General features: G+C 37.9%; 1 protein-coding gene across 2 annotated transcripts in view; it reads right to left on the bottom strand.

Moving 5' to 3' along the window:
- Positions 1-22,928, bottom strand: part of SLAIN2 (SLAIN motif family member 2) — an 82,085-nt gene extending 59,157 nt beyond the window's left edge. Inside the window, exon 1 of one of the 2 annotated variants that reach the window (XM_054582147.1) lies at positions 22,374-22,928. In XM_054582147.1, the coding sequence (XP_054438122.1) occupies positions 22,374-22,762 (389 nt within the window). In that variant the 5' untranslated portion in view covers positions 22,763-22,928. The remainder of the gene's footprint in view (positions 1-22,373) is intronic. The other variant, XM_054582146.1, reaches the window with a different exon arrangement.
- Positions 22,929-25,136: the final 2,208 nt, after the last annotated feature.

Genomic DNA, 25,136 nt, shown 5'->3' with positions numbered 1-25,136 from the left:
AAACAGGTTTTTTGATATGTACTTGTATTTCAATAAAGCTATTTAAATTAACTTTTCAGGATACTGCTTTTCCCCTTAGAACAGTAATTTTCAACCCTTTTCATCTCACAGCACATATAAACCAATTACTAAAATTCTGTGGCACACCAAAAAAATATATTTTTTTGATGATCTAACAAAAACAAAACAAAAAAACGGTGTAATTTTTATTCATTCACACCAGACAGCTATTGTGGTGTTAGCTGTTGTCATTTTTTTTATTTGACAATTGAAGGGAAAGGAGGTCAGTGTCTCTGACTAAACAGTCAGGAATTGCAGGTTTTAAAAGTTCCCATGGCACACCGGTTGAAAATCACTGCCTTGGAACAATCATTACAAAGGAATTCAACACCATTAAATGTAATTTATGGATTGTTAAATACTTAAGACAACCAGTAGAAATGTAATTAAGAACATGAATATTACAAAACTTACAATAAAAAATCGTATTTTGACCCATAAGTCACGTACCTGTAGACTGGTAATAAAAACAACTAAGAATATAACTTACTTTTTAAAAGTGTAACAACTTTCAGTAATACAGAAATGTATACATGTATGGTGTGATAATAACCTCTTTCCTCCTACGAACTCTACCCTCCTGAAGTTATTTGCAGTTTGGAGTATGTAAATAACTCTCCTGACTTTTCTACGCATACACACATAGTAGACATAATTCAATAATGGAGACAGGAAGGGAGACTGGAGTTACTTTGGTGAATTTATGGTAACCACAGTAATCACTTCTCATATTGCAGTCAACTGAAGCTAAAGACAACAAAAATGTAACTTTTCTTAAAGTGAAAATAAAATATTAAAACTTTTATTGAAATAAATTTCTTTAGATGATTGATGTACAACTTTTATGGGTAAAGGAAAAATCAGATTTAATACCTCAAAATCATCCTTCTCTATTTACTGAGTAGGCATATTCAAGGCAAAAGAACAGAGCCTCTGCTTTCACAAAGTTCAATGTGTAATCCCTGGCATTTAGAGATGACCAAATACACCTGGATGAACACTGAATAAAACCACCATGATCATAATGTTTAAAAATACATACGAAAAACAATAAAACATACCAAAGTAAATAAGATCAAAGTAGCTATTTTGAGATTGTAATTTTGTTTCTATTTTTATAACTGTATGGCTTTTTTTTAACACTTTCATCAATAAGAGTATCTCTGGTCTTACCCACTCAATATAATTTAATAATTCTAAACTATTAAGACACATTGCTCAATAACGATTTAACAAGCTTTCTTAGTCAATGTGGCAGTAATAATAAATGTTATTATTATTTATATTTTATCAAGTGCTTGTTACATGTTAGGCATGGTTTCAGTATTTTAAATATACTAACTTTTTAACCTTCACAACAAATCAACCTGAGATAGGTACTATTACAATGTACTATTTATATTACGGGGACACAGAGAGATAAATGTCTTGTCCAAGGTAGCACAGAATAGCTATTAAGAGGCAAAACAAGAGTTGCTCCAGAACCTGTGCTCTTAACTATTATTGCCAAGTGCCATTTTTAAAAAGAATGCAAAAGATACTTAGTTAAAGACTTCAATACAGTAACTATTTTAAGAGCCTGCTGCTCTTCCCTTGCTCTCTTTTCCTAAGCCCTACCAACCGTAAAACATGTTATAATCGATCCCATTATTCCAACATAAAAATCACAATTCAACTGAAGAAAAGTATTTTCAGTATAAATATATAATACATATATAATATATGTGTATATAAAGTCTTTTTGAAAATTCAGATTGATCATAATGCCATTTATTATAATATTTGGCCCACTAGCTGATTTAAAGGCAAATACTGTATTTATACGAAGAAATATAAAATATCCCTCTGGTTTTTAGAGGACTAAATCATCATCAGTGTTGCCAATAATAATGGTAATTATTAGTAGGACAAATTCATTCATAAAGTGTTAGAGCAGAAGAGTTTACAAGCACTTAAGTGGCATTAGCTGCAGGGTAAGATATAAACAGCAGGTATGATGGCAGAACACAACATGGGGAACCAAAAAGTAGGGTAGAGCAAGCAGAGAAGACAAAGAAAAGCTTTAAAGTACTTAATAAAACCCAAACTTTTAGACAGTGATGCTCTATGCTTCCGTTTTCATTTCATGACTCTCTTGATTCTCATTCCAGAATGGCATGGGTTTTTTAATTTTAAGAAAATCAAAACAATTTTGATATTCCCTGAGATGTCATAGAACTGATGATGGAAACTACTTTAAAAAGACAAGATTCTAGCATTGAGGCCTAGCCATATGCTGCTGGGAAACAATAGTTATGGTGAGACCAACTGAGAGAGCAGCAATCAGAAACCGAGTTTTCTTTTTTGAGAAAAGACCCCAGGAAGACTGCGAGTCTCAAACTACACCAGAATCTGCAAATTGTCACAATATCTGCAATGGAAGAGACAGTCTTCATGTATACTAAGTAATACATATCTTTTGAGCCACAATCACATACAAAGATAGCAACTACTACTGATAGCACAATTTTTTAGTTCATGGAAAACATACATGGGTATATGTATATACAATGAATATACACACAGATAAGATACATATATAAAGATGTGTGTGTGTGTAATCCACATTCAGTCTTTTAGAGTTTGTTAATAGCTATCTCCTTTATCTTAGAAATGCATTAAACAGGATCTTATCCTGCAGAAGCCATGATACTTATGGCTAAAAGTCATAATTTTTAGTAAATAACATATCCTTCAAATCCCAGATAAGAATACATACTATAATGACTTCTAATTGTTTGTCAACTAATGTTAGGTTTTAAAAATTAATATATATTGTTAATTATTGAGAAGGTTTCTGCAAAAGTACTACCCAGGAAGATGAGAGCATTAAGTTAGAATCCACAAAACATTGGTACAAAGGTTTATTAATACAATCTTTCATCTACTATGTGAAAATATGAACCAAATAATAGGAGGAAATCTAAATACATGTAGATACAAATATATTTAAACATTATATATAATATATATTTATATATAAATATAACATAGAAATAGTATGTTATATATTATGTTAATAAATATAATGTTAATTATTATATTTATTTTAATATATTTTACTATATTTATTTATGTTTATATTTACTATAATAGATTTGTATTATATATAATTATAAATTTTATATAATATATAAAATTATATATAAATCATTATATATAAGTATATATAATGATTTATATATAAATTTAATATATAATTTATATATTAATTATATAAAATAGAATAACCTCAACAATAGGTTAGCCTAGAATATTAGGTAACTGAAGTGCTAAAGATAATTTGGCGATTTTTTTCTTTTGGTTAAATGTCAGAGTAGGAAGACAGAATGGTATTTTATACTCTGCTTATGGAATTAAAATTAATATTAAGACCCATCCAGACAGTCTCCTCTCTTTCTTTTGAGTTACAGAGAAAGAAAAATAAAAATGAGTATGCGTGAGGATTCCTGAAATATACTGTATACTGAGATGATAAGAAAGCATAAAATACATTGGGGGAAGGGTAATATTTTTAGAACTGGCACTGTCCTGAAAAGAAAACCCAATCTAGTCCTCCACTGGTAAAGTCTGTAGTTATGTGTATATACTCATTTATATAACAGTCTCTCATATGGGACTCTAAGTATCTCAAAAGCAGGAATAAGAATTTTTTACATTACCCTGACTGGCATGGCTCAGTTGGTTGGACATTGTCCCACAATGTAAAAGGACCCTGGTTGGGTCTTGATCAGGGTACTTGCCTGGGTTGCAGATTAGGGGCGTGGTCAGCGTGCGTAGGAGAGGGAACTGGGCAATTTTTCTCTCTCACATTGGTGTTTCTCACCTTCTCTTTCTCCCACCCCGCCATAAATAAATACATTTTAAAAAATCATCTCTTATGCTCCTCCCCCAAAGAAAACTACCTGGCACAAAGTAGAAAAGTAGCCTGATATTGCAGAATGAAGAATTCATAACAGAAAACTGCATTTCTATCTGACAAGTTATAACCATGGAAATTCTAGTTATTTTTAATTGTACCACTTGGTTACCCCAGGTGTAAGATCAGAACTAAATTTTTCCTATTTTAATTTATATCTATTCCACCTTATCTGTTCCTTTCAAAATACCCGTAACAACTAACCAGGATCCCTCCCAAGTGACAGTACTCAAACTATCCCTGTTGAGGAAGCAAAATTTAACCTGTTCTTCAGTACCTTAAACTTTCTCCTCTTCCCCACCAGTTTTTTTCATATCACTTATTAAAGTTCAAATATACTTTCATGAAAATACACATTATAAGTGTAAAAACTGAGCTCTTCTACTTCAAACATTTTCTATACCACACGATACAAGTAGGTATTTGTTCCTACTATGACATAGAATTTTATTCTATGTTTAAAATTTTAAATTTGAAGTCTTTTTGCTTCATCATCATTAACTATCATTTTTTTTTGGAAGTACATGATTTTCTAATAGTTCTTATCATCTTTCTCCTGGGTGTCAGGAGACACAGAGCTCTAATTGCTTACTACATACCTCCCCCTGAAATCCAGTATCCTCAAATAGAACTAAAATAGCATCATTATTTTTCTAGTCAACAAATGAAAATTCTTACGCTAACCTGGACTGTTTTATCTGTCCACATGTTCAATCAAAACATCCTAGCAATTTATGAATGCCCTTCAAATCTGTGCCTTCCTTTTTATTTCCACTCCACTCCAGTTTAGAATCTCATCTCATCCAACAAGAAGCTCAACTCGTTTCCCCATAGCAGACTTTTCATCCTTTTAATTTCCCCTCTACCCTCTACCATTTGCTCTCTAAAACACGTATCAGTATAACATTGTTTCACAGCTCAAAAACTCTGCCATTGGATACAGTCCCAGCTTAATTTTCAAGATCCTGTGCTATCTGATCCAAAAAGGCATCCTCTGATCTCTCCCAAGTACTCTAGTACAAAACCCTTTTGTCCAGCCAAAATGGTCAAATAAATGTTCACTTCATGCATCATGGACAGTATAACCACAGATATTTCTGTTAATAGTTGTTTTTACTTGGGGGCAGGGGAAGAAATTCCTTTACATTTTACTTCTCTAATGTGAGCCTTACTTCAAGACCAATTCAAGACAACTTTTTCACAAGGTTTTCTAAATGCCACAGTATGACCACTCCTTATCATCTTAACATAGTGCTCTACTTATAGTATGAGATTGGCCAAAAAGTTCATTTAGTTTTTTCTGTAGGATGACTCTGGTAGTACTTAGTTGTCTTTAACTTTTCCAAAACAACTTTGTTAGATTGTATTGTGACAGCTGTCATAACAGCATACACTTTTTCAAAAAACTTATCAAAACTGGTGAATTTTTGTGCAGGGATCTTAATATTGAAAATGGAAGAAAATAATTCAACACTTTGGCCGTATTATGCTTTATTATTTCATGAAAGGTAAAAACGCAACTGAAAGACATAAAAAGATTTGTGCAGTATATGGAGAAGGTGCTGTGACTGACAGAATATGTCAAAGGAGGCTTGCCAAGTTTTTTGGAGCTAGTGATACTTCGGCCAAGTAAGTCTTTGCTGTAGGACTGACTTTTGCACTGCAAGATGTTTAGCAGCACCCCTGGCCTCTACCCGCTAGAAGCCAATAGCGGGAGATAGCCGACATACTCAAAATACCCAAATCAATAAAGTTATTGGTGAAAATGTAAAATGTGTCTTTTATTTTATGGAAAAAAATGTAATAGACTTTTTGGCCAACCCAATAGGTATTTAATAAATGTTTTATTACTCCTAGGGTGACCATTCATCCCAGTTTGCCCAGGAAGTCCTAATTTAAGCCTGCTGTTTTGGCAAACCAACACTCCTTTGACTCACAAACCATTTTAGTTTTTCCTAATTTTCAGAACATGACTTGTTCAATGGAGCAAAGTCACTTGAATATGACACTTATTCCTGCAATACACCACTAAGTAATTCTGGTTAAGTTTGACATCATACTGTAAATGTGCTTCATGGCAATACTTAGGGCGACTTACCCCAGGGAACATCCAGCAACGTATGGAGCCATTTTTGTTTGGCCAGTGATATGGCTAGACATCCTACAATGGGTATGACAGCCCCCACACCAAAGAATTATCTGGCCCAAAATGTCAATATCCTCATCTAAGAAAGTTAATATGATCAAAATAATATTTTTAAAAATGTGAATGTTTTGTAAGAGGAACTAAACAAATCTGACGTTCAATCATTTAGCTTGCTCTGATGGTTTTCATGCAATCAATTATAAGCAGTTGGGATGAAATGAAAAGAATATCACTATGGACTCAATGTTTTGGTTTGAATTCCAGTTTTGCCATGTGATTCAGGGTACAGAGGTTCGTAAAGCTCAGGAACTCAGTTTTCTAGCCCATAAACATAACTATGCCTTTTGTTGCCACCTCCGTGTTATTGCCACAGTAACCTTTCCAAAATACCATTCTGTTAAGAATACTGAAACACTCAAAAAATCTCCTAGATTTCACAGACCATCCACAGTATGATTTCCAATGCAATGATTCAACTTTATTTCTCACTTGTTCCCCAAAACACTTAAGCATCTTCACAGGCTTCCTCTACTCAAATTCAGCTTTTCCTAAGCTTTTTGATTCTGACAGAAGTGCAAGAAATCCCCTTCCACCCATACCTAAATCTTAAGTATCAACTCTCACATTCAAGTCCATATAAACTTTTCTTCTATGAACTCTCATTGTTGATTTCAGAGAGAACTGAATTCTGTGTTCATTCTGTCTCCAATCTAAACTTCAAGGCTTAGTATCAAGCTTTATTCAGTCATTTAAACAAATATATATGTAGCAGCTACCACTGGCCAGGCATGGTGCTAGACAGGTATTCAAAGATGAATTAAGGCAAAACTAGATTATCACACCTCACGTAGGGCTGGTCGTTGGCCTCTCTCATTCACAGGCTACCATGGAGTACTACCACTGAGACCTACAGTACCTGTTCATTAAGTTCCAAAGCTCTAGATTCAGGTTTCTAGGATTCATAAAGTGCTTTTTTTTTTTTTTTTTTTTTTAGGGAGAGAGAGGACAGAAACATGGATGTGAAAGAGAAACATCAATCAGATGCCTCTCCTACACGCCCTGACCAGGGATGGAATATGCAACCTAAGCATGTGCCCTACCTGGGAATCAAACTTGCAACCCTCTGTGTATGAGATGGCGTTCCAACCAACTGAGCCACACCAGCCAGGGAAGAGTCATAAGTTTTTTAAAATTTTGTTTCTTAACCCTCTCTAGATCAGCCCTAGCTAAGAATAACTAAAGGCAAATAAAAATGTCACTATGGACAAGTCATTGCAAGACCCACTATCTCCCTTTTAAAGGGGAAGTTAGCAGTTCCACTCAAAAGATAGTCACATCCTAAAATTACTAAATTAAAGTACTCTTTCTATATCTACACACATAGTTAAGACATACAATCTGATCTCATTATAATGATAAAATATAGTACTAATTAGGCATCCAGTGCATACTTAAAAACTGCCTCACTAACTGGATAGCATCTATTAAATTCCATTCTTCAAGCTTATCAGACTCAGAGGTCACTTACAGACTTGGCCTGGCCAACCCCTGCTTCTTATTCACACTTTTCAAACAAAACAACCATAATATCCACACAGGGTTGGGTACCTTTTTTTTTTTACTATCTCAAGGGAGATAAGCAGAAGCTCCTGAACAAAGTAATAGGATGGCAGTGTGTCCTTCTAGTAAACTACGGAAGTGGGAAATAGTTTAAGTCATCTCATGAATTCTAAACCTCTAATTTTTAACTAGAAGCTATCTTACCTTTCCAAATATTTTCACAAATTTATGTCAGATATTATGATACTGCATTGTTTTGCTTCTATTATTTCTTATGTTTCAAGAAGATATCACTTTTTCTTCTCTTCCCAACAGTTCTCTAACACCCTTAAGAAATTTCAATTTTATTCCAGAATTTAAGCCTCTTCCCAGATCAAAGCAACTCTATGATTTGCATTTTTTGAACCACACTTAGTTTAAAGACCTATTTTAAAAGGCTTCCTTTTAAGTAAGCTAGTTCGTTCCAAAAGATGTCCATTTCTGTCATACTTTAGATTCCCAAATGAAAGCTCCCAGATGATGTGATTTTGAGTAAATGGAACCAGCAAAACAAGAACTTACATTGCTGATAGCCTTAAAACTTACATGCTTTTACAAATTCATTACTATATTCCTAGCAGGGGGCAAGGAAGCAGGGGTCTGGGTGCGTGGCAGAAGGGAAAAAGTCCTTTTGGGGTACCAGGGCATCAACACCAGCTTCCCTGAGTAGTCTGGAATGCAGACTTGCAAACAGGGTAGCCTCCAAAGATGGCACTGAGGGAAAGCTGCCACATCAGAAGGCTCAGAAGGCTCATGAGATGTGAGCCACACAGTTTTGAGGTTCCTTATCTGACATTCCTGGAAAATAAAGAAGTTTAGGGTTCTCCCCGCAAAAACAGGCTACATACTTTATTTAGGTAAATCTGATAAACTCATTAATATTTACACTTGTGGAATGTCATTTTTAAAATACAAAGTTAAAAATGAGTAACAGATTGTAAGAGCATATACATCAGCTGACTTGGGCTCCAGTTCTATCAAAAACGCATGTCTAAATTTCTTCACTTATTACCACTAAGTAACAAGGAAAACATCAACAGCTTTTGAATGTATCATGATCCCCATCTATATGAACACAGAGTAACAAAACTGACTTAACTCTTATGAACAGAATGTTTTAAATGATAGAAGTAATTTGCGTTCACAAGAGAAAATGTAAAAATCACAAAAAAAACCCGCAAAGAAATTTAAAACAATGTACATCTATTATCCTACCAAAGACAGACATCACCATTTTGATTCATTTTAAAACTGATTTTTACCATCAGACACAGTGTCTTCACAGTGTTTTCTTCTTTAATTCACCATGGGAGAGTACACATTCAATACTGCTATTATGTAGAGTACATGTGAAGTTCCTCAACTGTAAACTGGCATAAGGGTCATGCAAGTCATGCAAGAAATTTGGTCTCATTATTTTACAGTGTCACCTCATTTCAACCTAACAGCATTGATAATCAGATTGATTAAATTTAATGTAATGTAACTAAACCTTACTACACACAAGATACTATGAGCCTGTTTAGAAACATAAAAATAAATACGATACTGTCATTCTGCTTAAATTGGTCACAATCTAGAGAGACTAAAATTACAAGGTTGTCCTGTTACATAACTCTAAAAAAGGATATATAAATGGTGGCAGGTAACACTGAAGAGGAAGTAAACCAAGTGGGGAATTTAGAACTTCACAAAGGAGAGGAAACAAGGTGCTCTATGCAGAATGAACATCAAAAGCTAACAGACTATGAATATTCATGAAGTTTTCTGGCAACAGCAAATAAATCTAGGAAAAAGGTGAATAGGGAGTGGAGTGCTGAGGACTTTAAATATCTTGCTAACTCATTTTTATTCTCTAGACATAAAAATGACTTTTTCAAACCTATCCTCAAGAGAAAAAGAATCTGCCATTACTGAAGATATTCAGAGAAATGTGCCAGAGATTTAGAAGAAAAACATCCGTGATGCTTCCATTGCTCAAGATTCCTGCCACATTCAAGCTTAGCACTTCGTCTCCCAAATAGATTACAGTATCTTAATCACAAAGAGAGAGTTTAACCAAAACACTTAGAAGTAACCTAATTCAACTTTTTAATCTCTTTGTAAAATACCCCTTGCCACAGAACTATTCAGCAGCCTTTACTGCTAAAAGTTAGAACACATTTTAAAAGCAGTCCATACCATCTAGGAACAGTTCTACTAGAAAATTTTTTCTTACGTTAAATAAAAATTTGCCTGCCTCTAATTTATACCTATTGTTCTAGTAATAATTCCCAGAGTTATACAGAATTAGTCTAATATTATTTTACCAGCCACGTGGCCCTTCTTGGCCAAATTCCATTTTTTAACAACTCGAAACCTTCATATGTTTTTCAGTGTTCCTAATACTGCGTTACTCACACAGGAGCTCTAAATATTTCTTTCATTAGTGAAAAAAATTAAAACCATGTTAGGATCACTGGAAAATCACTATAAAGAAGGCCATAAAACCCTCATCTAGGTGTAACTTCTGATTCATTTAAAACACACACACACACACCCCCCACCCCACCCTCAAAGTTACTTTAAAGTAACACCTTCTTGGTAAAGAACAGTCTGGGGAGAAGAAACCCTTCAGGATATTAAACAATGAGTGACTGCTAACTGTTCATAAGTTATAATAATTATACAGACTTCTAGCCAAGATGGGGGCATAGTTAGATACACTTTGCCTCCTTGCACAACCAAAAGGAGGACAACAAATTTAAAAACAAAAAATAACCAGTACTGCCAGAAAATCAAATGGTATGAAGTCTGACAACCAAGGAGTTAAAGAAGAAACAGTCATCCAGGTAGGAGGGTGGGGTGGAGGCGGACAGCCAGGGCAGAGAGGAGAGGCGGGACCCAGGACTCTTTCTTAGCCAGTAAAGGTATGTTTTAGATAAATTCAATGAAGAAAATGTGGATTTCTGAAAATTTAAGACTAAAGTTACCTGGTTTTACAAAAATGTGGGTGTCTAAGACTACAAGTACATGGATCAAAGTACAGAGAATGTTAAATTATTATAAATGTAAAAACAAGTGTGGATCCTGAAAGATTCAGTTGATTAGAACCCTGAGAAGGAATCTGTCTGCTAAGGTTATCTCCCTACAGTCAACAGAGAATCCAAATTTTATGAATAATAACAGTCTAACAGCCATGTGCTGACAGGGGCTCCTCATATACTCTGTATGCTGGGAAGAATCTCAGACTGAACTCTGGGCTTCCTGCACTATGCCCTGCTTGCTACGCCATCTGAGTCACCCTCCATAGGGAAGTCCTGCTTTCCTTTTTCAGCCAATGGACTGAGAACTGTCCTGTCCAATGAGAACTTCACAAATTCATCTATACCAGCCAATAAGAAATGTACAATTTGGAAACCTCACTTACATGAAATGGATCAAAATGGGAACCACATGTGGGTGAGTATAAGAGAATTCTCTATGAAAGGTAACCCCTCCTTTGTCTTGGGAGAGCAAAAAAATAGGTTCCTCCCTGAATATCTGTATCTGTTATACTGCAGCCCTTTTTGCTAAAAAAAAATAAAATAAAATGCTTTTTTATTCTTTATAACAGTCTAAAATTAATTTTTGTTTACACAAGATGATATTATAGTAGCTGATTACAGACCAATAGGCCAAGGGAGGATAAAGATATTGTTATTTACCTGATGCAAATTTCAATTCTAGTACAAAGAAAAGATGCTAATAGTGATACTGGACAACTTCAAGTATTTAGACATATGCTGAAAACTTCACCCTGCACATGGCAGAACACATAAGTCATTCTTGATTTATCTCAATAATTTAATATCTCAAAAGGCCGAGGAAGGAATGAGAAGAACTAGACCTGTTTTGACAGTCACCGACAAATTACCTAAGGAAATGAAAATGATCAAAGTACTGGAAGAAAAAGGCCATTTCTTCTTAAGAGTTTATACCAGAATAGAAAGAAAATTCTAAACAGATGTGCAAACCAATTTTTAGAATATGTGATCTAAAAACATTCAGAACATTATTTTTAATTGGGGAGTATGAAACTGGTATTGTGATTACATTTAAAAAGTCCTTATATTCTTCTACAATATTCAATAATTAAATGATAGGATGTTTGGGATGGAACTGGCTTCAAAATGTTCCAGAGGGCTGACGTTTGAATGGTATGGGTGAAACAAGAACAGCAAGTGTTAAAGATAAGCAATATGTTAAGTGGAAGTTCATTTACTGTTCACTTGACTTTGTATAAATTTGAAATTTTCCAAAATAAAAAGTTTTGTTTTAAGTTCAATGCAAAGTTTGGTGAATCTGGGACTAAAATAATAAAACAATATTGACAATGATGAAAGCTAATTCTTAAACATTTAATTTCTGCCAAGAACAGTTTTAAATATTTTACATATAATACACTTAATTCTATGTGATCAGTACAATGATCTCTATAGTCATGTGCTGTATGAAAAGACAATAATGACAAGACAATGAGAATCACATGTACCAGGATGGTCCCATAAGATTACAAAGGGGCTGAGAATCCCTATGGGATAGTGATGTTGTCAACATTACAATATCTTAGGACCAAGTAAGTGCTTACTACTGTGTTACAATTGCCTACAGTAGTTAGTATAAGGAGATGCTATAGTCTAGGAACTGTAGGAGAATGGAACTTGTCGTTCCCAAATATGTCTCTAATATAATAATTATTTTAGGCTGTTTAATTCTAAGAAACAGCAGATATGAGAGAAGCTCTGAAAACCAAGTAGAAGTCACCTTTTGGAAGGACATTGACATTTGTAAGGGGAGTCTCCATTTGTCAGGGTGTCTCCCTCAGTGTAGCAGGTAGAGGAGGAAAACCTTATCTCTAGAAACTCTTATCAATATAGATGACAATGACCTAAACCTGCCTTACCTTGGCTTACTGTGCTTTTTCCGGTAACCTCCCATAACTGACTTCCCTCACCCCCAACTTCTTTTGTTTTGAGTGAAGATGGTACTTAAGATGGTGGCTTAAGCCATTTTGGTGAGATACTCAGTTTTCCCAGGTCCCTCCCATGTGTACAGGAGGTATACATGTTATTAAACTTTTGGTTTTTTCCTGTTAATTGTCTTTTATTATAGGAATGTCTTAGCCAAGAACCCTGAAGGGTAGAGGAAACATTATTTTTCCGCCCTACAGAGCCATAGGCTGTACACCACATCACCTAGGTGTGTAGTAGGCTATACCATCTGGGCTTTTGTCAGTACACACCAAGGAAATCTCTGAAAGTCTCCCATTTCAGTATTTCAGAGATAACAAAGAGGTTCAAGCACAGAGATTAAGTGGTTTACCCATGGCTGCATGGCTAACAAGGGTGGAAGCAGGAATTCCAACTCAGGCTACCTAGTTCTGGAGTCAAGGCTCTTAGCTACTATGTTATCTGACTCCCAGGAACTCCAAAGGCCAAGTTAGAACAATAATAAGGAGTACAAAAAGGGCTTCTTATGTAAAGAAATTTTTTAAGATGTACATAGCCCTCAGGTTGTTAAAGACAAATAACCAAAAGACAGAATGGGGGAGAGGGTATAATAGCCAAAGGTGAATAACAGTATAAATCTATTAAAAATAACATAAAAAAATAACAATTAATATTAGGTAAAGGTTAAAAAGTTTTAAATATACATCCTAGCTCAGCCATATACATTCAAATCTCAGTTCTCAATGTCTTCCATCTTTAACAATACCAGTTCTCAACCAAGTTGTTCATGAAAAAAATGCCTAGGTTGTCAAAACTTCAGTTGGTTCTCAACCTGACAATCCTTTCATGCTGATACCTGTATGATCAATCATGTGTCTCTCTGGCGACAAAAGAGAATGCATGAGCATGAGTCAGTTTACCGCTAAACCTCACGTAGTTAACATCTCAGGAAACTGCTATGATTATTTTTGGGGTGTTTTTTTTTTTGCTTTTGTTGCTGCTTATTACTATTAAATACATACAGTAAGTCACCATGAATGGATCCTAAGAAGCAAAGTACAAAGGAAGGTTGTGAGAATTATAGAGCTTAAAAAAGAAATAACTGCAAAGTATAATAGAAGTGTTCATGTGTCTGATCTGACTACCAAGTATGGCATGGTGAAATTGATGATTAGCACAATTTTAAAACATAAAGAGGTCATCAAGAGTGTTGATGTTGCTGAAGGTGTGAAAGTGCTCACAAAACAAGGATTACAGGCAACTGAAGAGGTAGAAATATTCTTCTTGATTTGGATAAACGAAAAGCAGTTAGCTGGTGATAGCATTTTGGAGGCAATGATATGTGAAAAAGGAAGGTGCTTCATGCTGACCTCCTGAAAGACACCCCTGGAACAAGTGCTGAAACTGATTTCATTCAAGGCTAGTAGGAGGTGGTTTGACAAATTTAAGAAAAGAAGTGGGATTCATAGTGTAGTGAAGCATGGGGAGGCTGGCAGTTCTAACAAAGTAGCTGCTGATAATTTTATGACAAAATTTCAAGAATACATAGAGGCTGAAGGATCTGCTCCCCAAGTGTTCAGTTGTGATGAGAAAGGCCTCTTCTGCAAGAAGACGACAAAGAGAAGCTATATCACACAGGAGGATAGGTCATTTCAAGGGCACAAGCCAATGATGGACAGACTGACGTTACTGTTGTGTGGAAATGTGAGTGGGGACTTGAAATTGAAGTCTCTACTGGTCTACCATTCTGAAAAACCGTGAATTTTCAAGCAAAATAATGTCATGGAAAACAACTTAAATGTGATATGGAGGGCTAATAGCAAGGATTGGGTAACGAGGCAATTTTTTATTGAGTGCATTCATGAAATGTTTGTCCCAGGTGTGAACAAACACTTCCAGGAAAAACAATTGCCACGCAGGGCACTTCTTGTAAAGGACAATGCTCCTGCCCACCCTCCAGGCTTGGAGGCTGCGTTGGTGGGGGAGTACCGCTTCATCACTGTTAGGTTCTTGCCACCTACCGTCCAGCCCATGGACCAGCAGGTCATTTCACATTTTAAAAAACTCTACACAAAGGCACTGTTCCAGAGGTGTTTTGAGGTGACCTCTGAAACTAACCCACAGGGAATCTGGAAGGAAAGGTTTAATATCCTCACTTGCTTGAGGCACACAGACAAAGGATGGGCGAAGTGTCTTCCAGGACCATGTAGTCAGCCTGGAAGAAACTGTGGCCTGAGCCTGTTGCTGAGACTTTGAGGGCTATGAGCATGAGCCTGCGTCTGTTGTGGAGGATACTGTGTGTCTGGGTGAGTCCTTGGTCTCGGACATGGATGGTGATGATGTGGAGGAGTTGGTGGAGGATCATAACACTGAGTGGAACACCAAAGAACTCAAAGACCTTCAGGGAGCAGCAACAAATGGCAGCTGAGGAGTTCTCTTCAAAGTGGCGGGGGGGCAAAGGGGGAGGGAGGATATTCCTACTTCACTAATCAAGGAAATGTTTGGGAAATGGGGAGAAATGCAAAGTTTTATTGAGAAAAATCACCCTGACAAAGTAGCAAACCACTGTTAAACCTGTTCAATGACAATGCAGTGTTTCACTTCAGGTAAGTGTTAAAACGCAGGCAAAAACAAACATCACTGGATAGGTTTATACTGAGACAGAGGCCCAGTGAGTCTGAAGCAAGTTCTAGTGGAGCTAAGAGACAAAAGAGAGAAAGAATCCAAGAAGAACAGCTACCTAATGCTTTTATGGAAGGGGACTCCCTTCCAAATAATAACATCCTTCCAACACTCCTCTCCTATTCAGGAGCTCTCAGTAGTTCTACTGTATATGTAAATTTTTTTTACTGTACCTTTTGTTTTTTTGTTAAATTTACATTTCATGTCCTTTTTGGTTTTAAAGTGTTTATAGATTAAACAGTATATTAGACATGTATTGTATATAGGAAAGGTTAAAACAAGGAATAATTTGGGGGTCTAAAATGGATTAATCCAATGTACATTATTTCTACTAATGGGAAAAAAAATGATTCGGTTTTCAAACAAATTGTTTCTGAAACAGCCTTCTGGAACAAATTAAGTTCTAGAACCAAGGTGCCACTGGTGTTTTCTTAAAAAATTAAACATAGCATTACCATTTGATCCAGCAATTTCACTTCTGGGTATACACCTAATAGTAAAAGTAAGGACTTGTACATTTGTATGCCCATGTTCATAGTGGCAGAAGCATCCAAGGACAATGCTCCCGCCACCCAAGGCAGAAGCAATCCGAGTGTCCATCAACAAATGAATGGATAAAGAAAATGTGATAGATGCAACCGCACAGAGAGACACACACACAATGGAATGTATTTCTTAAAAAAGGAAACCATGTCATATGCTACGACGTGCATGAAACTTGAGGACATTATGCTAAGTGAATAGGTGAGTCATAGAAATACAAGTACTACATGATTGCACTTATGAGGTACCTAGAGTAGTCAAACTCAGAAACAAAGTAGAATTTTGGTTGTCAGGAGCTGGGGGTGGAGCCGGTAGGGGAGGTAAGGAGTTAGTGTTTTGTGAGGATAACGTTTCAGTTTGCAGGATGGAAGGGTTCTGGGGACCTGTTGTACAACAGTATGCATGTAGGTGACAACACTGAACTACACATTTGGGAGGCGGAATTTTATGGAGATTTTTTACCATAAAAAATACATTTCATATTTTAATATAAACATCATATATATCATATAAGCTTAGGTGTAGGAACAGAAAGATTTAAGAATAAAGTTGAACCCTTACCTTACATTATATTAAAAAACCAAAATGGATCAAAGCAAATGTTGGCAAGGATTTGAAAAAAAATTGCTGTTTTTTCTTGGACATTGAGGAGTATGAAAAGAAATGGAAAGAAAGAAGGAAAGGAATTCTGAGAAATGCTGCAACATAGTCAACCTTGGACACATTGTGGTAAGTGAAAAAAGGCAGTCATGAAGCACAAATACTGTTTGATTCCACACGGATGAGTCGCCTAAAGTAGTCAAATATGAGACAAAAAGTAGAATGGCAGTTGTCACAGGCCTGGGGATGAGGGGCGCAGGTACTGTTTAAAGGTATGGAGTTCCAATTTTGGAAAGATAAAAAAGTTCTGGAGAGGGAGGGCTGCACAACAAGAAGAATGTACTCAATGCCACGGAACTGTACACTTAAAAACTGTTAACATGGTAAATTTGATATTATATATTTAAGTATTTTGCCATGATAAAATGGATCAAAGACCTAAATGTAAGAGTTATAAAACTCTTAGAAAAAAACACAAGAATAGATCTCATGAATTTGGATTAGGCAGAGGTTTCTTAGATATGACACCAAAAGCACAAGCAACAAAAGAAAAAGAGATAAAGTGGATGTCATAATATTAAGTATTTGTAAGTCATCTCTCTCACAAGGTATTAGTACCCAGAATATATAAAGAACTCTCATAACTTAACAAAATAAAGAGAGGTAATCCAATTACAAAAATGGGCAAATGGTTTAAGCCAACATTTCTCCAAAGCATACAAATGGCAAAAAAAATATATTAAAAGATGTTGGACATCATTAATCATTAGGTGAATGCAAATGAGAACCACAATGAGATCAGCTGATGGCTACATAACAAAAAAGATATACAATAACAAGTGTTGACGAGGATATGCAAAAATTGGAATGCTTGTACAATATGTTGCTGGTGGGAACATAAAATAACATAGCTACTATAGAAAAATTTGGCAATTTCTCAAAAAGTTGAACACAGAGTGACCATTTTATCTAGTAATTCCACTTATAGGTAGATACCTGAGAAAAATAAAAACATATCCATATAAAATCTCATAAATATTCATAGCAACATTTTTCATAATAGTCAAAAGGTGGAAACAACCCAAATACCCATCAACTGATAAATGAATAAACAAAATGGGGTAATATTATTCAGACATGAATGGCAGTAAAAAAAGATAATGTCATGATACACACTACGGTACGGATGAATGTTGAAAACATTACACCGAATCAGCAATTTTCAATCAGTGTGCTGCAACTTTTTTTTTTTAATTTTAAAAGTTTATTTATTTTTTAGAGAGAGGAGAAGGGAGGGGGAAGAGAAGGAGAGAAACACTGCTGTGAGTGAGAAACATCAATTGGTTTTCTCTAGCAAGCGCCCCAACTGGGGACCAAACTCGCAACCTAAGCATGTGCCCTGACTAGGAATTGAACGGGTGACCTTCAGCTTTGTGGGAGGACACCCCACCAAGCCATGCTGGTCAGGGCACTGCAAGAATTTTTAAAACATGCAATACCTCCCTAGCCAGTTAGCTCAGTTGGTTAGAGCGTTGTCCCTGTACACCAAGATTGTGGGTTCGATCACCAGTCAGGGTACATACAAGAGTCAACCAATGAATACATAAATAAGTGGAATACCAAATTCCTGTTCCTCTCTGTGTCTCTCTCCCCCTCCCTTCCTCTCTCTAAAATCAATACATTAAAAAAAATTGGAATAAAACATGCAATACCTGACTATTTAGTCAAGGGGACTGACCTCTTTTCCCTTATGTTGTCAAATTAAAAAAATGACAACAGCCAAGACAACAATAGCCATTTGGGGTGAATGAATCAAAATTATACCTATTTTTTTTGTCAGATCAGCAAAAAAATATATACTTTTTGTGTACTACAGAATTTTAGTAATTAGTTTGTGCCATGAGGTGAAAAAGGTTGAAAATCACTGTACTAAATGAAATAAGCCAGACACAAAAGCCACACATTATATGATTTCATTTATATGAAAGAAGCAGAAGAGGCAATTCCATAGACACAGAAAGTAGATAAGTGGCGCTGGGGTCTGGGGGAAATAGGAAGTGACTGACAACGAGCTGGAGTTTTTTGGGAGAGTGATGAAAATGTTTTGAATCAAATTGTGAGGTAACAGTTGCACAACTTTATAAATATACTAAAAAATCAGTAAATTATATACTTTAAATATGTAAATTTTATTGTGTGTGAATTTTATCTCAACAAATAAAAACTTAAGGAGAAAAAGTTACATGAAGAGGGTTAGTACAAAAAAGAATGGAGCAAAGTATACAATGATGCTAGATGACAAAGAGTAGGCAGAAGTATTCTTCTTCAGCTTTTGTTTTTCTGCCAATAGTTTGTTCAAATAGGCCAAATAAACATCCTTCAAAGAAAACTGAAGTTCAGTTGAGGCAAGGTGACAGACAGTAAGCCTGGAGAAGGTTTAGGCCTACCCCTCCAATCAATGGAACAAAATATTGTCAATCTGAAATATCATTACAAGATGCAGAGTGTATCTGACCCTGCAGGCTCATATTAAGCGTAAGTAACAGAATTTAAAACTGTTAATGAAATATTTGATTTCAAAGCAACAACATTTAGCTCAAGCAATTATATCCACCACACACGGTCTGGTCAAGTATCACCTAAAATGCTAAGTACAGTTCTAGGGAGAAGGTGTTAGAGGACCATCCTAGTAGTCTTCAAATGTTTTAAGGAGTCAATCCTGTAGAAAAGAGATTAGACTTGGAAAAAGCAAAAAATAGTGGAAACAGCATAGGCATTAATGTCATGAAGACCTGGTTTCAAACCTGACTCTTACCATTTACTGTGTTTCATTTAATGCTTAAAATAGAGATTAAGTTCCCTTATCTAGATGATACCTACCTCATAAATGGATAAAAATTAAATGCAATTAAGTGCAAAAATGTTTATAAGCTACCTGGCATAGCATGACATGCCATACTGTGATACACAATGATGTTAGTTCCTTCTTCTAGACTTTTCCTAGTTGTTCTGGAATAGTTTTTTTCAAACTGGGAGTTACAGTCCATTAATGGGTCACAAAATAAGCTGAATTGGTTGTTACCAGCATTTTTTCCTAAAGAAATAGAACAGAAAATATTAGAGGGTACCACACGTACTAAAAGTGACTGTAGCTGTGTGAAACTTTTGTTTCAATTATCCATATACATGTGTGTACTAGCCTACGGTGTAAAATGTACTTTTGTCATGAAGCTGGAACAAAAAAGGAAGAAGGAGTTGTAAAATCACTATTTCTAGAGCACTGTTTTCTAAGTATCTTCTACAGACACCAGTTCCTTAGGATGTCAGGTAAGTTTAGGAAACCACAACACTTAGAGATTTACTATATTCAATTCACATCAGCATATCAAAAAGTCCAGCATTAAAAAAACCTGTTTATTTTTGCTGAATTTCTATTATCCCATATATATTTGACCTCAGACCCTCCACTATTTTTTTCACACAGTATCTACTGACACATTCAGAACTGGCACTATATGGTACACAGTGGGGGAAATAAGCAATTCCTCTACATGAAAAAGAAGGTACAATGGGTGTGTTATGGAAAGACTTTAAGCTTACTAAAAACACCTCTTGACTCTTTGACTCTTCCTCCCTGGCCACTGACACCCACCCCCGTTCAACTTATACTCTGAACACATATCCCAAAGCACTTCAAATATATTTATCAAACTTTCAATTCATGCAGATTTTTTTTTCCAGAAAGTACAGAACATCTACAACATCAAGAAATGTAGCCAGGATCAAAGACGTAAGCAGGAACTACCCAGTCAAAAGTATTTAAGTATTTAAGACTTGCTTCACCTCAACAAATCCTACACTGTGAAACCAAAGCTGCAAGACTTAATCAGCTTCTGCAAGTGGAGTCAATGTGTTCTAATAATACATAATCTAAAATGGACTGATGAGTGCAGCTAACCCTCTATATTAGAGTCTCATTATCATCACTTGGAAGAGGCATGTGATGGTAATCTAAATATGATTATTTAGATGATTCTGGGTTCCCTTAAAGTGTATACATACCCAACATTCCTTTGGGAGGTTGTGATTTCATGCTAATATGAAACAATAGTCAATATCATAGTCAGTTCTAATAATATTTCTTATCACTTGACAATAAAATAAAGGCTTGACATCATCTGTTCAAGAGTACCTCTGTAATTCAAACCTTCCTAATTAGGAGTTACAAATATCTCTGACTGCTGCAGCAGTTGTCTGAGCATAAAATTCCCTTCCCACTCTCCCTCCCTCCAATACCACCTCTAGTCCTTAAAGTTTGCCCCAGCGACTGTGGCGTATTATTTCCTTCTCAATTTCTGATCACTCTCAGAACTTTTTGTTCTATCACTCTTTTTTGACAATTCACTGTATGTGTCCAGGTTATTTAACTGCATAGAACTTGGATCCCCAAAAGCCTGCAACTGCCTTAGTGGACAGGCATCAACTTTTAAGACTCTTTAGAATCTTCCACAGGATCTTCTTCTAAGATCTTGGAAATATTTCTTGGTTTAAATAACTAGGCTTAAGAGTAAGAGCAGCTAGCCTTGGAGAGTTTACTGCATGCCGGACCTAGTGCTAAAAGCGTATACGGATTCTTTCAATCTTCACAACTCTATAGAGGTAAGATCTATTATTTTCTCCATCAAATAGAGGAAGAAAATGAGGCTCAGAGTAATTTGCCCAAGGTCATACAACTACTAAGTGGCAGAGCCAGGGCCTGAATCCAGGCAAAGCTCTTAACCACCTCAGAGCGCTGTAAAGTTATAGTCCTGCAATTACCAGAGTCCATGAAGGATTCTGACTTCTCTAACATGTTTCAATTTCAACAAAGAGTAGAAACATTTTAGCCAAAAGTTAAAACTTCATAAAAGAGTAAATTAAGAGAAAGAATTTCCCCTAGACAGCTTTATGCGGTTGCAATAAAATATGAGGGGAATTGCCTCTCATATCCTTTCTATTTATGGAAGTGACATGACGGTGCGGGTCACAATTTTATCAAGAAGTTGGCTTATGAAAATAACAACTTTGGCTTTCCAAGAGCCCTCTTTAAAAATGGAAAGGAAAGACGGATGTGATAACCGTCCAGCTCCACCAAAAAAAAAAAAAAAAAGGGGGGGGGGGCCAGACCCAGTGCTTGTTACAGAAATAAGAGCCACGGCTCCTGTTCCACCCCTGACTCTTACACAAAGCGGCACCATCCTCTGCCCTCCCTACACAAAGCAGGCTTTACCCTACTGCCCGAAGGGGAGTGCTGGTTCACACGGTCTCCCCGTCGCCGCCCGAAATGCACCCACATCCCTCTTGTCCAGAACACCGCCCACTGCACAGAGGCCACTACGGTCAGCACCGCTCCCGGAGACACCTCATCAAACAGACCCCTCCCCGACACAAAATGCCCAGGCCACCCTCCCAAAGCCAGTATGTATTTATTCCCTGTCACACAAAGCAGGATCCCTTCCTACTCGCAGTTTCCCACCTCCGGCCCCTCCCACGACGAGCAGCCCTTCCCAGGCTGTGCCAACCTACAGACCCCAACGGGATCCCAAACCCAGAGGGTGCACAACCCAGAAGAGAACTGGCTAGCGCATGCCTCGAACCCCAAGTCCGGTTGACCTTCCCCAGCCAAAGTGAGAAAGCCCCGAGTCCCCGTTAGAGAACGGATCCGGCTGCACAAAGCGAGGTGTCCCGCCAGGTGCCCTACCGGGGGACCCTCGGAAGACGCTCTCCGCCCCCGGGCTCGTCCCCGCCCAGCCGCGGCCCGGCGCCCCGCGCTCACCAGCTCTCCTCCTCCTCCTCCCAGCCTGACAGGCGCTCCAGCTCCTCGGGCCGCAGCGGCTCCACCTCGTCCAGCAAGCCGCCCTCGCCGGCTGCCAGCAGGGAGGTGGCGTCCCGCAGCTCCTCGCTACTCGTCCGCCTCGGGCCCGACCCGGCCCCGCTGCTCGACTTGACGCTCAGGCCCAAGGGGAAGCCCCGAGGGGACGCCGAGCCGGAGGAGGGAGTGGACGCGCCGGCTCGCACCGGGCTACCGGGCCCGAGGGAGCCGGCGCCCTGCACGGCCCCCGAGCGACTCCTAAGCTGTTCGTTCTGCTTCTCCAGCTTCTTTACCAGCTCCTGCAGCTTCCGCACCTCCTGGTCCGCGTTCACGTTGGAGTTAACGTCCTCCATCCCGGCCCCGCCGCCTCTGCCGCTCGCCACCCGCTCAGACTCACAGCCACCAGTAAAGAGCCGGAGCAAAGAGGCGTCGCCGGCGTCGCCGCCGTTGCCGCTCACTCTAGCCGAGGCGCCGGCATAGAGCAGGGCCAGGCCCCACCGCCAGCGTCCCCCCAGCTCGGGTTCCGAAGTGCCGCTGGCCCCAGCCGACCCGCCTCATCTGCGCCGGCTCCAGGATTGGGGGAGGCGGCGCCAATATCCGGCCGCGGCCGCCATCTTCCCTCCGTCCCTCCGCCCCCCGCAGCCCAGCCCCGTCGGTGACCTCAGAACGTCGAGGATGGACGCGGCCCGGGCGGGCTCAGGGAGGACCCGGTGTAGAGCTCGCGGCGGGGCGGGGTGAGCGGGCGGGGCTTGTGCCGGAAGGGGCGTGACCGTGCCTTCAGCGGGGGTGGGTCTCTGCCGGGCTGGCAAGCGAGGGGCGCTACTGCCTCGGGCGGGGCCTGAGCCCGGAGAATCGACTCGCTCCGCTCCGGCCATTGGTCTTGGATGAGGGGCGTGTTGTGTGTTCTCTACCCCCTAACACTGGCGTGTGGAAATGCAGACGGATCCTGTATTCCCTCCCTGCGGATTCTCTGAAGAGCACTCAGCCAGACCCCAAGGAAAGACAGTTTACATTGTCTGTTTGTTCAGCAAATATTTATTCGAAGACTTCTTGAAATAGGAGATTGGCTAGCCGGAGCCTCAGAAACCAGCTGTGACCCATCTCTGCAAGTGAGAAAACAGAATCCCAAATGGCTAAGAGAGATCTAAGGTCAAAATAATAACCATAAATTGTTGAGTGCTTACTAGGGCCAGACACTCTGCTAAGCACCTTAAAGGCTTTATCTCACCGAATAAAACATAGTTTTCCCGACACTAAAGTGGGGTGTAGACAACCGCTGGTCTCTCCTTGCCTTTGTCCGTGTATTGATGCATAATCTGCTCTTTTGATCAGTTTTGTTCTGAAAAACTTTTACATTGTGTCTTGACTTTTTAAAAAGTTGTATATTAAAAGTACTTAATAATCATGTTGACATATACCGATGAATGTTGAGAGATGTATGAATGTAAAAATCCGCCTTCAGTGGCACCTGTTTATAACGTGTACTACAAGCAGCAAAACAAAATTTAAAAAAACACTTAAATGCTTTGTTTCGATCACTTTTATTCCTCTTCATATGTCAATTGTGTACTACTTGGCTTGTGTTTGCAAATTTCCTCTAATTGCCTCCTCCACCCATAGCTAATAATTATCCAGTCCCATTACACCTGGGTGTGGCCGTGGTTTACTTGCTTCTTCTCTTCAGCTTTTCTGCACTATATTTTCCTTGCCTGGAATATTCTACCTGCCAAATATGATTTCTTAAAACCCATGTTCACCTGTCTAGGAAACCTTTTCCTGACCATTCCACAAACATCTAGTTGTTATGTTTAGCATTACCTGATCAGTAGTTTTGAACAGATATCTGCAGTTTTTTAAAATTTGCTTTTTTAAAAAAAATCCTTTTTATTTTTGCCTGTATAGTAGATGAAAATGGACAATTCATTTTTGTTTTACATGTCTAGTGTATTGTTGGACACAATGGATATTCAATATCAAATTTATTGAAAGTTAGGTAGAATGTGAATTCTGACAGGTCAAGAACCAGGTTGATGTTTATTCATAGTAAAAAAAACAGCATTGAGTATTTTGAAAGTTTCCTGACTAACTATAAATAGGGTATTTCCCAGCTATCCATATCCAGTCAATGGATGCCTTTTTTCTGTTAGTACACAATAGTTGTGAATTAATATGTATCATCTGTATAATGCACATCTGAAGAGCATTGCTGTCTTGGATACATATGAACTAGTTGCCAGAACATTATGACTATTTCACATATAGCACTTTTTGCTTGCATTTAATGGTTTATGAAGTAGATTCCAAGTGGGCTGTTTGTGTGTTGAAGATACCTCAAACATATTCTTTGAAAGGAATAGTTCACATGACAGTATGAAGTTAAACACCGATATTCCATGGGGTAAGGAGAGTTTGGTGTGATGTGGAGCAGTGAATTGAAAACCAGAGAACCTAATGGCAGATTCTAGCTGTACCACAAACATGGTGTTTGACCTAATCGCTGATCCTTAAGCAGGTCATGCTGGCTCTATATTCAAAATACGTGTGAATATTTTCTAGCACCATCACTACAACTCTAGTACAATTTGTCTTTTCTTATGTAGATTACTGTGTTACTCTTTTAATGGGTTTTCCCACTCTGCTACTTACAATCTGTGATGCACACAGCAACCAGATGCTCCCCTGAGTAAATGAGATCAGATCACTTTCCCGCTAGGAATATTCCACTTG

The sequence above is a fragment of the Pteronotus mesoamericanus genome, unplaced genomic scaffold (assembly GCF_021234165.1).
Source record: "Pteronotus mesoamericanus isolate MK-2021 breed Mesoamerican mustached bat unplaced genomic scaffold, CSHL_Meso_final contig_68, whole genome shotgun sequence".
NCBI classification, from domain to species: Eukaryota; Metazoa; Chordata; class Mammalia; order Chiroptera; family Mormoopidae; genus Pteronotus; species Pteronotus mesoamericanus.
The sequence above is the reverse complement of the archived record's forward strand: the minus strand, read 5'-3'. Positions and strand labels throughout refer to the sequence as shown.